At 44.8% G+C, this 16,135-nt stretch overlaps 1 protein-coding gene across 2 annotated transcripts in view; it reads left to right on the top strand.

Moving 5' to 3' along the window:
• Positions 1 to 16,135, top strand: part of SUV39H2 (SUV39H2 histone lysine methyltransferase) — a 75,094-nt gene that overhangs the window by 35,802 nt on the left and 23,157 nt on the right. For both annotated transcript variants that reach the window (XM_077264638.1, XM_077264636.1), the window contains exon 3: positions 5,495 to 6,166. In XM_077264638.1, coding sequence (XP_077120753.1) covers positions 5,495 to 6,166 — 672 coding nt within the window. The remainder of the gene's footprint in view (positions 1 to 5,494; positions 6,167 to 16,135) is intronic.

Genomic DNA, 16,135 nt, shown 5'->3' on the forward strand with positions numbered 1-16,135 from the left:
GCGTCTGATCTCAATTCCAGCCAATTCTGCGGTGAAAAAGTAAAATGGTGCTCCTTCCCTTCCGAGCTCTGCCGTGCACCCAAACAGTGGCTTACCCCCACATATGGGGTATCAGCATACTCGGGACAAACTGGACAACAACTTTTGCAGTCCAATTCTTCCTGTTACCCTTGGGAAAATAACAATTTGGGGGCTAAAAATTCATTTTTGTGGATTTTGTTTTTATTTTCACGGCTTTGCGTTATAAACATAGTGAAACACTTGGGGGTTCAAAGTTCTCACAACACATCTAGATAAGGCTACGTTCACATTTGCGGTCAGCGCCGCAGCGTCGGGCGCCGCAGTGTCGCTGCATGCGTCATGCGCCCCTATATTTAACATGGGGGCGCATGGACATGCGTCGCACTTGCGTTTTGCGCCGCATGCGTCACTGCGGCGCCCGCGTCCTGGCGCAGATGACGCAGCAAGTTGCATTTTTGCTGCGTCCAAAATCAATGAAAAAAAGGACGCATGCGGCGCAAAACGCAGCGTTGTGCATGCGTTTTGCTGCGTTTTTGTTTGCGTTGTGCGTTGCGGCGCCGACGCTGCGGCGCACAACGCAAATGTGAACGTAGCCTAAGTTCCTTGGGGGGTGTAGTTTCCAAAATGAGGTAATTGTGAGGGGTTTCTACTGTTTAGGCACATCATTGGCTCTGCAAACGCAACATAAAGCCCACAGACCATTCTATCAAAGTCTGCATTCCATAACGGTTCTCCTTCCCTTCCGAGCTCTGCCATGAGCCCAAACTGTGGTTTCTCCCCCCCACATATGGGGTATCAGCGTACTCAGGACAAATTGCACAACACCTTTTGCAGTCCAATTTCTCTTTTTACCCTTGGGAAAATAAAAAATTGGGGTTAAAAAGATCATTTTTTGGAGAAAAAAAATGATTTTTTATTTTTACGGCTCTACATTATAAACTTCTGTGAAGCACTTGGGGGTTAAAAGTGCTCACCACACATCTAGATAAGTTCCTTAGGGGGTCTACTTTCCAAAATGGTGTTACTTGTGGGGAGTTTCCACTGTTTAGGCACATCAGGAACTCTACAAACGCGACATGGTGTCCCATCTCAATTCCAGCCAATTTTGCATTGAAAAGTCAAACGGTGCTCCTTCCCTTCCGAGCTCTGCCATGCGCCCAAACAGTGGTTTACCTGCATATGTGGGGTATCAGTGCACTCAGGACAAATTGTACATCAACTTTTGTGGTCCAATTTCTCATGTTACCCTTTGTAAAATAAAACAAATTGGATCTGAAGTAGTTTTTTTGTGAAAAAAAAAAAAGTTAAATGTTCCATTTTTTTTTGTTTTTTTTAAACATTCCAAAAATTCCTGTGAAGCACCTGAAGGATTAATAAACTTCTTCTTGAATATGGTTTTGAGCACCTTGAGGGGTGCAGTTTTTAGAATGGTGTCACTTTTGGGTATTTTCTGTCATTTAGGCCCCTCAAAGTCACTTCAAGTTTGATGTGGTCCCTAAAAAAATGGTTTTGCAAATTTTGTTGTGAAAATGAGAAATCGCTGGTCAACTTTTAATCCTTATAATTTCCTAACAAAAAAAAAAATGTTTTCAAAATTGTGCTGATGTAAAGCAGACCTGTGGGAAATGTTATTTATTAACTATTTTGTGTGATATGACTCTTAAGAGCTTAAAAACTAAAGTTTTTAAAAATTGCGAAATTTTCGCCAAACTTCCATTTTTTTCACAAATAAACGCAAGTCATATCAAAGAAATTTTACCACTATCATAAAATACAATACACGAGAAAGCAATGTCAGAATCATCAAGATCCGTTGAAGCGTTCCAGAGTTATAACCTCATAAAGTGACAGTGGTCAGAATTGTAAAAATTAGCCCTGTCACTTAGGTGAAAACAAGCTTCGTCTCAAAGGAGTTAAGCTATGTTCACATTTTTTTTGTTTTTTTGCTGCTTATTTTTAACTAGATGGCAGCCCGATTCTAAAGAATCGGGAGTCTAGAATCCATATATACTTTATTTATTCAAATGTAAGAATAATACAATTAATAAATAATAGTAAGAAAGAACAAAAAATGGCTGCACTCACCAGCTCTTGACAATTCTTGACAGTACGGCACATTTCTGATTGGTCGATCGCGGCAGGCGGCAACCAATCAGAAAAGTGCCGCGCACCACGAAGGCATATATCTTTGTCCACCCTGAGCGGGTGTAGGACGCTGGTGATGTCACTTATCTCCGGACATTATCTCCGGACAAAGCCACGGAAGTTGGCACAAATTGCCGGAAGTAGTATTCTAGGCAATTATATATTAGATTTTAATGTTATCAGTGTTTACCTTTGAACGTTTATATTGTATTGTCCTGTCACCAGCCATGTGTACGATTATCGGCCGAAAGCCTCTCTGGAACCAATAATCACCCCATGTAAAGGTATCTTTATAAGTTAAAGATTCAGAATACTATGACTTTTATCATATCCTGAACAGTCAAGTTTTTTATGAACCGTTAAGGTTTTCTGGTTGAAGTAAAAAAAACTCTGAGTGTTTACAGTTTGAAACCATAAAATGTTGAAAAATTATGTCATTCTTGAGTATATCATTCAATGGTGCTCATAAACGTGTCAAATTTGATCTATAATATACTTTAATCTTTAATATACTTAAGAACAGGGCTCCAGACATCACACAGGGGGTCTGAAACACCGCACAGTGGTCCAAAATATCGCTGTGCTCTGCCTGGGGCCCCATATGCTGCCTGGGGCCCCTGTGCTCTGCCTGGGGCCCCTGTGCTCTGCCTGGGGCCCCTGTGCTCTGCCTGGGGCCCCACATGCTGCCTGGGGCCCCTGTGCTCTGCCTGGGGCCCCATGTTCTGCCTGGGGCCCCATGTTCTGCCTGGGGCCCCATGTTCTGCCTGGGGCCCCGTGCTCTGCCTGGGGCCACTGTGCTCTGCCTGGGGCCCCATATGCTGCCTGGGGCCCCTGTGCTCTGCCTGGGGCCCCTGTGCTCTGCCTGGGGCCCCACATGCTGCCTGGGGCCCCTGTGCTCTGCCTGGGGCCCCATGTTCTGCCTGGGGCCCCATGTTCTGCCTGGGGCCCCATGTTCTGCCTGGGGCCCCGTGCTCTGCCTGGGACCACTGTGCTCTGCCTGGGGCCCCATATGCTGCCTGGGGCCCCTGTGCTCTGCCTGGGGCCACTGTGCTCTGCCTGGGGCCCCATATGCTGCCTGGGGCCCCTGTGCTCTGCCTGGGACCACTGTGCTCTGCCTGGGGCCCCATATGCTGCCTGGGGCCACTGTGCTCTGCCTGGGGCCCCATATGCTGCCTGGGGCCCCTGTGCTCTGCCTGGGTGTAGGACACTGGTGACGTCACTTATCTCCGGACATTAGCTCCGGACATTAGCTCCGGACATTAGCTCCGGACATTAGCTCCGGACAAAGCCACGGAAGTTGGCACAAATTGCAGGAAGTAGTATTCTAGGCAATTATATATTAGATGCAAATTAAAAGCTGCTTTTTACAGTACCAGCAAAAGCTGTAGATTTCAGAAATCTCATGCACCCACATTGATTTTTTTTTCCCTGACTGAATTTGGAGTCTGCTGCTTTTTTGAAAGCTGCAGCATGTAACTACTTTCAGTATTTTTCCAGCATTTTGTTAACCATAGTAATCAATATGTAAGTGCAAAATGTAGCAAAAAAAACATTTCCATCAGTGAAAAGAAAACCGGTACAGCAGGATGTGAAATCAATTCATTTTTGTGATTTTTCTCAAGTTTAAACCAAAGACTTGGTATCCTCACCTGAGAATGGTATTCAGGATTAGTACAGTTTAATTTAACATAGTAACATAGTTAGTAAGGCCGAAAAAAGACATTTGTCCATCCAGTTCAGCCTATATTCCTATATTCCATCATAATAAATCCCCTGATCTACATCCTTCTACAGAACCTAGTAATTGTATGATACAATATTGTTCTGCTCCAGGAAGACATCCAGGCCTCTCTTGAACCCCTCGACTGAGTTCGCCATCACCACCTCCTCAGGCAAGCAATTCCAGATTCTCACTGCCCTAACAGTAAAGAATCCTCTTCTATGTTGGTGGAAAAACCTTCTCTCCTCCAGACGCAAAGAATGCCCCCTTGTGCCCGTCACCTTCCTTGGTATAAACAGATCCTCAGCGAGATATTTGTATTGTCCCCTTATATACTTATACATGGTTATTAGATCGCCCCTCAGTCGTCTTTTTTTCTAGACTAAATAATCCTAATTTCGCTAATCTATCTGATTTAAATTAGTGTAAGTGAACAATTACCTGAGCAATTCAATGACCAACCAATGTATAAAACTGATCAATTTGCCCTTTTTCCCTAAACTGTTTTATGATTACACATGTCTTGCATTGGTGCCCTAATACTTTGCATTGTTCATGCTTGTATGGTAGAAATTTTGGGATCCTGAAAAACACAGCAAAAATGACAGCAAAACTTGTTCTTTTAGGCTAAGTGCACACGTTGCAGAATTGCCACGAAAATTTGGTGGCGTTATCCACTAAGCCATTACCTTATACGCCCTTTTATTGGCAGTGTCTTCATCCTTCTTCTGCACAGGCGCCGGCGAGTCAATGCTACTGTGCAGAAGGATGAAGACACTGCCTATAGAATAGCGGATAAGGTAGGATAATAGCGTGAGTACAAGGCGTGGGATTGCAGGGAGGAGGGTGCTATAATAATGAAGACCGGAGGCAGATTTTTCCAGGCACCACACGCTCCAGAGCCTGGAAGAAATTGTTGACATCAAAGATTAAAACTCAATTTTTCAACAACTAGACTGCAGCTATGAGGCACAAAGGTGAGACTACTTTAACCATTCTATTACCTGTATGCCCATAGTGATAGGTTATATACATCTTAGGGTACGTGTCCACGATCAGGATGGCCGGCGGTTTCGTCGGAGCAGCAAACCCGCTCGGCGCTAAGCCCCGCCCCCTTCTGGGACGCGATGAGGCCGGATGTGTTCATTGCACACATCCGGGATCATCGCACCCCACGCATAGGGCCCTGTGTTATTCCTTGCGGGGGCGCAGCGTCGCCGCAAGGAACACGGACATGCTGCGATCTTAAAAGACGCGCAGCATGTCCGGAGTCGCAGGGCTGACGGATGCGCGTTACCACGCATAGTGGAGACGGGATTTCATAAAATCCTGTCCACAATGCTGGAACATCTGGACGCTGCGTGTTTGACGCTGCGGCCCCACGCCGCGTCAAACACGCAGCGTTTCCTGAACGTGGACACATACCCTTAGGGGGTGACAGATTCCCTTTAAGCCATAATGTCTTTTAAAACTGTCTGGTAAATGTGTGGGTGATACTCGCCTCATGCCCATGACTTTCGTCGCCAACTGAATAGCTTGTACAGCTGAGGATTTGTGCTTGCAACATAACATAAAAATGCTAACCGCTCTATTTTCTTGTTCTTGTAGGGAAATGAATATTTCCTTGTGAAATGGAAAGGATGGCCAGAGTCCCAAAATACATGGGAACCCAAACAAAACCTTAAATGTTCGTCACTTTTGAAGCAGTTTTACAGTGACCTCTTCAACTATTTATCTCAACTAAAGCCTGGTAAAACAAAAGTGTTTAAAAACAGCATTAAATGTTTGGATCATTCGATTGCTGACTATATAGTTAAAAAGGCTAAACAACGAATTGCACTCAAGCGATGGGAAGAAGAGCTGAACAGGAAAAAAAACCACAATGGAATGCTTTATGTTGAAAATGATGTGGATCTGGAGGGTCCCCCCAGAGACTTCTATTACATAAACGATTATAAAGCTACCCCAGGGGTCAACACTTTGGGAGAAGCCATTGTCGGTTGTGATTGTACAGACTGCTTTACTGGTAAATGTTGCCCTACTGAAGCAGGGGTTGTTTTCGCATACAACGAGCACAAACAGATTAAGATCCAACCTGGACGGCCTATTTATGAATGCAACTCTAGATGTAAATGTGGTCCGGATTGTCCAAATCGTGTAGTACAAAAAGGGCCTCCCTATTCTTTGTGCATTTTTAGGACACACAGTGGATGTGGCTGGGGAGTTAAAACACTTCAGAAAATCAAGAAGCACAGCTTCGTCATGGAATATGTTGGAGAGGTATGCAGTGTGACCACCTTTCAACATTATTATGATTTTCTGTAAGATGGTATAAATGCTCCAATATCTGGGGGCAAAAAAATAATAGATATATCTACAGCCTTTGCTCCTGAAGGTTAGCAGTTTGTAACAGCGACATGGTACTGTTGATCTGAACGGAGTGCTCTCCCATGTTGCAAGGATAAGCAGCTTTGACCATGCAGCATGGGAGAATCGCAGTTTCAGAGCAGTGCTTGCAGACTTACAGTTAAGTCCATATATCTTTGGACAGAGACAACATTTTTCTAATTTTGGTTATAGACATTACCACAATGAATTTAAAACAAAACAATTCAGATGCAGTTGAAGTTCAGACTTTCAGCTTTCATATGAGGGTATCCACGTTAAAATTGGATGAAGGGTTTAGGAGTTTCAGCTCCTTAACATGTGCCACCCTTTTTTTAAAGGGACCAAAAGTAATTGGACGATTGACTCCAAGGCTATTTCATGGACAGGTGTGGGCAATCCCTTCTTTGTCATTCTCAATTAAGCAGATAAAAGGCCTGGAGTTGATTTGAGGTGTGGTGCTTGCATTTGGAAGGTTTTGCTGTGAAGTAAACATGCGGTCAAAGGAGCTCTCCATGCAGGTGAAACAAGCCATCCTTAAGCTGCGAAAACAGAAAAAACCCATCCGAGAAATTGCTACAATATTAGGAGTGGCAAAATCTACAGTTTGGTACATCCTGAGAAAGAAAGAAAAAGCACTGGTGAACTCATCAATGCAAAAAGACTTGGGCGCTCACGGAAGACAACAGTGGTGGATATCGCAGAATAATCTCCATGGTGAAGAGAAACCCCTTCACAACAGCCAACCAAGTGAACAACACTCTCCAAGAGGTAGGCGTATCAATATCCAAATCTACCATAAAGAGAAGACTGCATGAAAGTAAATACAGAGGGTTCACTGCACGGTGCAAGCCACTCATAAGCATCAAGAATAAAAAGGCTAGACTGGACTTTGCTAAAAAAAACATCTAAAAAAGCCAGCACAGTTCTGGAAGAACATTCTTTGGACAGATGAAACCAAGATCAACCTCTACCAGAATGATGGAAAGAGAAAAGTATGGTGAAGGCGTGGTACAGCTCATGATCCAAAGCATACCACATCATCTGTAAAACATGGCGGAGGCAGTGTGATGGCTTGGGCATGCATGGCTGCCAGTGGCACTGGGTCACTAGTGGTTATTGATGATGTGACACAGGACAGAAGCAGCCGAATGAATTCTGAGGTATTCAGACATACTGTGTGCTCAGATCCAGCCAAATGCAGCCAAACTGATTGGTCGTCGTTTCATACTACAGATGGACAATGACCCAAAACATAAAGCCAAAGCAACCCAGGAGTTTATTAAAAGCAAAGAAGTGGAATATTCTTGAATGGCCAAGTCCGTCACCTGATCTCAACCCAATTGAGCATGCATTTCACTTGTTAAAGACTAAACTTCAGACAGAAAGGCCCACAAACAAACAGCAACTGAAAACCACTGCAGTGAAGGCCTGGCAGAGCATCAAAAAGGAGGAAACAGCATCTGGTGATGTCCATGAGTTCAAGACTTCAGGCAGTCATTGCCAACAAAGGGTTTTCAACCAAGTGCTAGAAATGAACATTTTATTTACAATTATTGAATCTGTCCAATTACTTTTGGTCCCTTTAAAAACAGGGTGGCACATGTTAAGGAGCTGAAACTCCTAAACCTTTCATTCAATTTTAATGTTGATACCCTCAAATGAAAGCTGAAAGTCTGAACTTCAACTGCATCTGAATTGTTTTGTTTAACCCCTTAATCCCATATAACGTACTATCCCGTCAAGGTGACCTGGGACTTAATTCCCAGTGACGGGATAGTACGTCATATGCGATCGGCTGCGCTCACGGGGGGAGCGCGGCCGGGTGTCAGCTGACTATCGCAGCTGACATCCGGCACTATGTGCCAGGAGTGGTCATGGACTGCCCTCGGCACATTAACCCCCGGCACACTGTGATCAAACATGATCGCAGTGTTCCGGCGGTATAGGGAAGCATCGCGCAGGGAGGGGGCTCCCTGCGGACTTCCCTGAGACCCTCGGAGCAACTCGATGTGATCGCGTTGCTCCGAGCGTCTCTTACCTCCTTTCCCTGCAGGCCCCGGATCCAAAATGGCCGCGGGGCTGCATCCGGGTCTTGCAGGGAGGTGGCTTACCAAGCGCCTGCTCAGAGCAGGCTCTGGTAAGCCTGCAACGCTGTAAGTCAGATCGCTGATCTGACAGAGTGCTGTGCAAACTGTCAGATCAGTGATGTCCCCCCCGGGACAAAGTAAAAAAGTAAAAAAAAAAAAATTTCCACTGTGTAATTTCCACTTCCATTTTGTGTAAAAAAAAAAAAAATAAAAAAAAAATATTATTCCCATAAATATATTTCTTTATCTAAATAAAAAACAAAACAAAAGTACACATATTTAGTATCGCCGCGTCTGTAATGACCCGACCTATAAAACTGTCCCACTAGTTAACCCCTTCAGTGAACACTGTAAAAAAAAAAACGAGGCAAAAAACAACCCTTTATTATCATACTGCCGAACAAAAAGTGGAATAACACGCGATAAAAGACAGATATAAATAACCATGGTACCGCTGAAAACGTCATCTTGTCCCGCAAACTACGAGCTGCCATACAGCATCATCAGCGAAATAATAAAAAAGTTAGTCCTCAGAGTAAAGCGATGCCAAAATAATTATTTTTTCCATAAAATAGTTTTTATCGTATAAAAGCGCCAAAACATAAAAAAGATATAAATGAGGTATCGCTGTAATCGTACTGACCCAAAGAATAAAACTGCTTTATCAATTTTACCAAACGTGGAATGGTATAAATGCCTCCCCCAAAAGAAATTCATGAATAGCTGGTTTTTGGTCATTCTGCCTCACAAAAATCGGAATAAAAAGCGATCAAAAAATGTCACGTGCCCGAAAATGTTACCAATAAAAACGTCAACTCGTCCCGCAAAAAACAAGACCTCACATGACTCTCTGGACCAAAATATGGAAAAATTACACTGGTCAACAGCATTTTTGGTGCCAAAGATATTTCATCGAATTTAGGGTAACTTTGGGGTGCTGATTCTGAATATGTCATCAGTTTTGCCAGATTGGCTCAAGTTTTTGAGATTTTTCGTAAAATGTGTGAAAAAAAGACGTAATTTGCTACACGCGCATTAACTTTATTGAAATAACAGTCATCATGATGATTTTTTTGCTCTCTCCACACCATTGGAACACCAAATTTGAAGCTTTTTCTTTGTCCTTTGCTCCATTTTCGTAATAATTCGATACATGCTTTGCACACTATGTCTTGGTCCCCAAGCATAACCCCAAAATAGGCAAAATACACTTTTTTTACGAAGTCTGTTATGTTTCTTCTATGTTTTGGCAGTGTGTATTCACCACAAATGTAACAGAATGAGTCTGGATCGTTAAGACAACTTCTTCTTGATGAGTTCATGCTTTTCACTGGAAAACAGACAACAACATAAAGTTAGTGCAAAAATCAAGCTAGGAACAAACTTTTAGAACACTAATTAACACAAAACTATATTGAGAACTGCTCAATTCAAGTACTAATCCAAAGAAATTAATGAGATGATGCGTCGCATTTACCAACAAGTGCTATAAATAAGATACCAAAAATCTCAAAAACTTGAGCCAATCTGGCAAAACTGATAGCATATTCAGAATCAGCACCCCAAAAATACCCCAAATTCATTAAAATATTTTGGACACCAGAAAAAAAATTTTTTTTTGTTGACCTGTGTTATAGGTCTCAAAATGTGGAGAAAACTTTTTTGCTATAAAAAGCGTCTTTAAGTGTGTGACAGCTGCCAATCATAAAAATCAGCTATAAAAAACGCTATAAAAGTAAATCAAACCCCCCCCTTCATCACCCCCTTAGTTAGGGAAAAATAATAAAATTGAAAAAATGTATTTATTTCCATTTTCCCATTAGGGCTAGGGTTAGAGTTAGGGTTGGGGTTAAAGTTAGGTTTGGGGCTAGGGTTGGGGCTAAAGATAGGGTTAGGGTTTGGATTACATTTACGGTTGGGATAAGGGTTAGGGGTGTGTTTGGATTAGGGTTTCAGTTAGAATTGGGGAGTTTCCACTGTTTAGGCACATCAGGGCTCTCCAAATGCGACATGGCATCCGATCTCAATTCCAGCCAATTCTGCATTGAAAACGTAAAACAGTGCTCTTTCCCTTCCGAGCTCTCACGTGTGCCCAAACGGGTTTACCCCAACATATGGGGTATCAGCGTACTCGGGACAAATTGGCCAACTTTTGGGGTCCAAGTTCTCTTGTTACCCTTGGGAAAATAAAAATTTGGGGGGAAATTTTTTTTTATTTTCACGGCTCTGCGTTGTAAACGGTAGTAAAACACTTGGGGGTTCAAAGTTCTCACAACACATCCCGGGAGGTCTAGTTTCCAATATGGGGTCACTTATGGGGGTTTCTACTGTTTGGGTACATCAGGGGCTCTGCCAATACAACGTGACGCCTGCAGACCAATCCATCTAAGGCTAGGTTCACATTGCGTTAACGTGTGCACGCTAACGGACAGCGTTGCACGGCGAAAATGTCGCAATTAACGCCGTGCAACGGGTCCGTTAGCGCACCCATTGACAGCAATGTAAATTTCGCCTGTAGCGCATCGCTAGCGCGTGCCTTTTTCGGCTCGCGCTAGCGATGTGCCGTTCTTTTGTGACGCGCCGCGGACGCTGCTTGCGCGCGCCCGAGGTCCGTTCCCCGCTCTCGCAGATCGGGGATCTGCGAGAGCGGGGACGTTAACGCGACCCCTAAACGCGGCCCCGAAAAATACATTGCGTTAGCGCAATCCGCTAGCGCTAAACGGATTGCCCTAACGCAATGTGAACCTAGCCTTAGTCTGCATTCCAAATGGCGCTCCTGCCCTTCCGAGCTCTGCCATGCGCCCAAACAGTGGTTCCCACCCACATATGGGGTATCAGTGTACTCAGTTGAAATTGGACCCCAAAAGTTGTTGTCCAATTTGTCCTGTTACCCTTGTGAAAATACAAAACTGGGGGCTAAAAAATCATTTTTGTGGAAAAAAAAAAAAAAAAAGAATTTTTATTTTCACGGCTCTGCGTTATAAAAACACTTGGGGGTTCAAAGCTCTCAAAACGCATCTAGACAAGTTCTTTAGGGGGCCTACTTTCCAAAATGGTGTCACTTGTGGGGGGTTTCAATGTTTAGGCACATCAGGGGCTCTCCAAACACAACATGGCGTCCCATCTTAATTCCACTCAATTTTGCATTGAAAAGTCAAATGGCGCTCCTTCCCTTCCGAGCTCTGCCATGCGCCCAAACAGTGGTTTACCCCCACATATGGGGGTATCGGCGTACTCAGGACAAATTGCACAACAACTTTTGGAGTCCAATTTCTTCTCTTACCCTTGGAAAAATAGAAAATTGGGGGCAAAAAGATCATTTTTGTGAACAAATATTTTTTATTTTTACGGCTCTGCATTATAAACTTCTGTGAAGCACTTAGTAGGTCAAAGTGCTCACCACACATCTAGATGAGTTCCTTAGGGGGCCTACTTTCCAAAATGGTGTCACTTGTGGGGGGTTTCAATGTTTAGGCACATCAGGGGCTCTCCAAACACAACATGGCGTCCCATCTTAATTCCACTCAATTTTGCATTGAAAAGTCAAATGGCGCTCCTTCCCTTCCGAGCTCTGCCATGCGCCCAAACAGTGGTTTACCCCCACATATGGGGGTATCGGCGTACTCAGGACAAATTGCACAACAACTTTTGGAGTCCAATTTCTTCTCTTACCCTTGGAAAAAATAGAAAATTGGGGGCAAAAAGATCATTTTTGTGAACAAATATTTTTTATTTTTACGGCTCTGCATTATAAACTTCTGTGAAGCACTTAGTAGGTCAAAGTGCTCACCACACATCTAGATGAGTTCCTTAGGGGGCCTACTTTCCAAAATGGTGTCACTTGTGGGGGGTTTCAATGTTTAGGCACATCAGGGGCTCTCCAAACGCAACATGGCATCCCATCTCAATTCCAGTCAATTTTGCATTGAAGAGTCAAATGGCGCTCCTTCCCTTCCGAGCTCTGCCATGAGCCCAAACAGTGGTTTATCCCCACATATGGGGTATCGGCGTACTCGGGACAAATTGGACAACAAATTTTAGGGTCCATTTTCTCCTGTTACCCTTGGTAAAATAAATCAAATTGGAGCTGAAGTAAATTTTGTGTGAAAAAAAGTTAAATGATCATTTTTATTTAAACATTCCAAAAATTCCTGTGAAACACCTGAAAGGTTACTAAACTTCTTGAATGTGGTTTTGAGCACCTTGAGGGGTGCAGTTTTTAGAATGGTGTCACACTTGGGTATTTTCTATCATATAGACCCCTCAAAATGACTTCAAATGAGATGTGGTCCCTAAAAAGAAAAAAATGGTATTGTAAAAATGAGAAATTGCTGGTCAACTTTTAACCCTTAACTCCCTAACAAAAAAAAAATTTGGTTCCAAAATTGTGCTGATGTAAAGTAGACATGTGGGAAATGTTATTCATTAAGTATTTTATGTGACATATCTCTGTGATTTAAGGGCATAAAAAATCTAAGTTGGAAAATTGCAAAATTATTATTATAGCGAATAAATTTTACCACTGTCATGAAGAACAATGTCACAAGAAAACAATGTCAGATTTACCGGGATCCGTTGAAGCGTTCCAGAGTTATAACCTCATAAAGAGACAGTGGTCAGAATTGTAAAAATTGGCCTGGTCATTAACGTGCAAACCACCCTCGGGGCTTAAGGGGTTAAAATTCATTGTGGTAATGTCTATAACTAAAATTAGAAAAATGTTGTCTCTGTCCAAATATATATGGACGTAACTGTAGATAGAAAGTATGCAAGCATGCTTCTTTCCCAGAAATAGCGATCGCCTGTGAGAATGGTCGGTAACTTGTGTGACTAGCTGTGCACCATAGGTTTAAAAATCCATTTGTTCTTGAGAACAAAGTATTTTTCTCCTTCGCCTCATTGGGGGACACAGACCGTGGGTGTATGCTGGTGCCACTAGGAGGCTGCCACTAAGTGAAAACAAAGAAAGTTAGCTCCTCCCCTGCAGTATACACCCTCCTGCTGGCTCTCAGCTAACCAGTTCTTGCTTAGTGTCCGTAGGAGGCACACGGACTGGTCTGCTATTCAGACCCAAAGAACTCTTTTTACTTTTACCTTTTACAACGGACAAAGGGGGCGACCGATTCTTTCATGTTCCGATCTCCCCCGAACCAACAACAGGCGAGCACGGGAGTTTTACCTCTCCGTACCCTTTCCTGCAACGTGGGATGCCACTGCCTGAGCTGATTTTAGGGGCCACGGGCCCCTTCAAGGGCACCGATCTCCCCACTCCCTTTTCAGACAAGCACTTGAGTGTCACCTCCAGTATCCTCTTCTGCAGCCAGGCCTATTGCCGGACATTCAGACCTGCCCACTAGGTTTTACCCTCGGCTGTTCAGAGGCACTCTCCAGCGTGGCGTCCGAGCATCCCCCACTGCACCACCACTATTAAGAGCGGATGGTACAAGGAGGCGGACGGTTCCTCTCCTCCCTGCTAAAGGGACGATGGATTGAGGACTTTTCTTATTCCTGCACTGTCCAAACAGGAGCAACAGCACAGGATCTTTTCTACCTTCTGACCTGCTGAACAGAGCTGCATACTGGGGTAAGTGGCGGGACTCGAGCGGTTGGAGGGCTCTGCGGCAGATAAACAGTATCATCCGGCGGTTTTTGTTCGGCGCCGGCTGGCTGCAAAAATTTAGCCCCCCGGCTTCGGGTTTGTGTAGACCGCAAACCGGAACTCCAGCCCATGCTAGGCCGCACTTCAGGCTCCGCCCCCCTATTCAGGCGCCTCTCATTCAGGACGAGAGCTCTATTCTCGGTGGCCATTTTCATCCTCCTGCTATTTCCGGACACGAGCTCATCCGGAAGTGGCTGCTGCATCGCACCGGCGGTACTCAGCGCTGTACTCCACGCTGTTCCAGATGGGTGGACTCAGAATCTCGGTAAGGAGAATACTCCTCCGGCAGCATAAAGGGACTAGCGTTCCCTCTTTTTAATACTTAAGACCTGCAATCTCTGGTTGTCCAGCAAGCTCCGGTCTTATAGGCACGGGTCTCCCTAGTTTAAAAGGGGCACATTACCAGCATTCTCTGCTCTTTAAGTCATGACCAGCCAGAAGCCGGTCACCTTTCCCAGAGTACTTAGTTCAAGTGAGCTCAGGAGCCCTCCGCCGCCGCCGATCCCAGCTCTTCCCAGCGTACCTAGTTCTCCTCAAGGGGCTTCACCTCTGGCGTAATCCTTTAAAAAATGCCCCGGTCTTAAAGGCACATGACCAGCATGCCCTGGTCCTAAAGGCACATGACCAGCATGCCCTGGTCCTAAAGGCACATGACCAGTATGCCCTGGTCCTAAAGGCACATGACCAGTATGCCCTGGTCCTAAAGGCACATGACCAGTATGCCCTGGTCTTAAAGGCACATGACCAGTAGGCCCTGGTTCTTAAAGGCACATGACCATTTAAAGGCACATAAACAGTATGCCCCCCTAAAGGCACAAGACCAGTATTCCCTGGTCTTAAAGGCGCACGACCAGTTTTCCCTAGTCTTAGAGGCGCATGACCAGTATTCACTGGTCCGAAGGGCACATGTTCAATCCGAACCTGGTCACCCTAACTGAGCTCTGGAGCCCTCCGCCGCTGATCCCAGTTATCTCAGAATACCTAGTCCCCCTCAGTGGAATTTGTCACTAACCGCAACCCATGGTTTCTCTGACCAAGAGATTGAATCACTCTGTGAACCCTCTGTGGCTCAAAGTGCTCGCAGGACCGATATACATGGTCCCTCTCCTACAATGGGAGCCGTCGGCTAGCAGGGGCCGCAAGTATTCTAGAAAAATGTACAGGCATCTAGAAAACGGAAGTTTTCAGTTCCTGATCTCTCCCCTATGATTTGTTGAGAACGCTCTGAATATGGATCAGATATTGCCTTGGATTGCCAGAGCTTCAGAAAGAGGGACTCGCCTATTTATATCATCAACAAATTGACGAGCGGTTCCCTGGACAGAAGCCTGTACGTGGGATGCCATACCTGGCACGCACGCACGCACGCACGCACGCACGTACGCACGCACACACACACACACACACACACACACACACACACCATCAACAGACGAGCACATGCAGTGTCGCCTCCATGTATCCTCTGCTGCATCCAGGCCTATCGCCAGACAACCTGCCCTGGCATCCGAGCACCCCCCTTTGTACTATTTAGTGGCTGATGCACGTAAGCGGACGATTCCTCCCTGTTAAGAGGATGGTGGATCGAGGTTTCCTAATTTTCTACTCTGCACGACGATGGCAAGAGACTTTCTTTTTTTCCTGACCTGCTGGATGCAGCCCTGCATTCTGCCACTTGGCAGACTAACCGGGTAGAATTTCTTGTGGTATACCTACCAGTGTCCCTGCCCGATGTACCATCATTTAAAATACCACAGACGGTCGGATAGCAAATCTGGTTTGTTCCGTCTTGTGGCTTCGGGTTCAGCGCTCTACCCTTCCTTAGCCACCACATGGGTTGCTGGACCAATAGTCTTCTGGTCAGAGACCTTAACTACTTTAATTCACACAAGTAACCTTTCCCCGAAGACAGTACAGCTGGCCTATTAAATCTTCTGAGCGGGAGACTAACAAGGGTTTCGTATCTTTTCTACAGACCCAACCAGCAGTGGAAGCGTTGTCCAGGACAGTCTAGATCTCAGGGATCTTGGTTCCAAAAAGGGGAAATAAAAAGTAAGACCGATCCTGGACCTCAAACTTCTAACAACCTTTGACAAGGTCCTCCTTTTTTCAAAT

Source organism: Ranitomeya variabilis, chromosome 5, assembly GCF_051348905.1.
Source record: "Ranitomeya variabilis isolate aRanVar5 chromosome 5, aRanVar5.hap1, whole genome shotgun sequence".
NCBI classification, from domain to species: Eukaryota; Metazoa; Chordata; class Amphibia; order Anura; family Dendrobatidae; genus Ranitomeya; species Ranitomeya variabilis.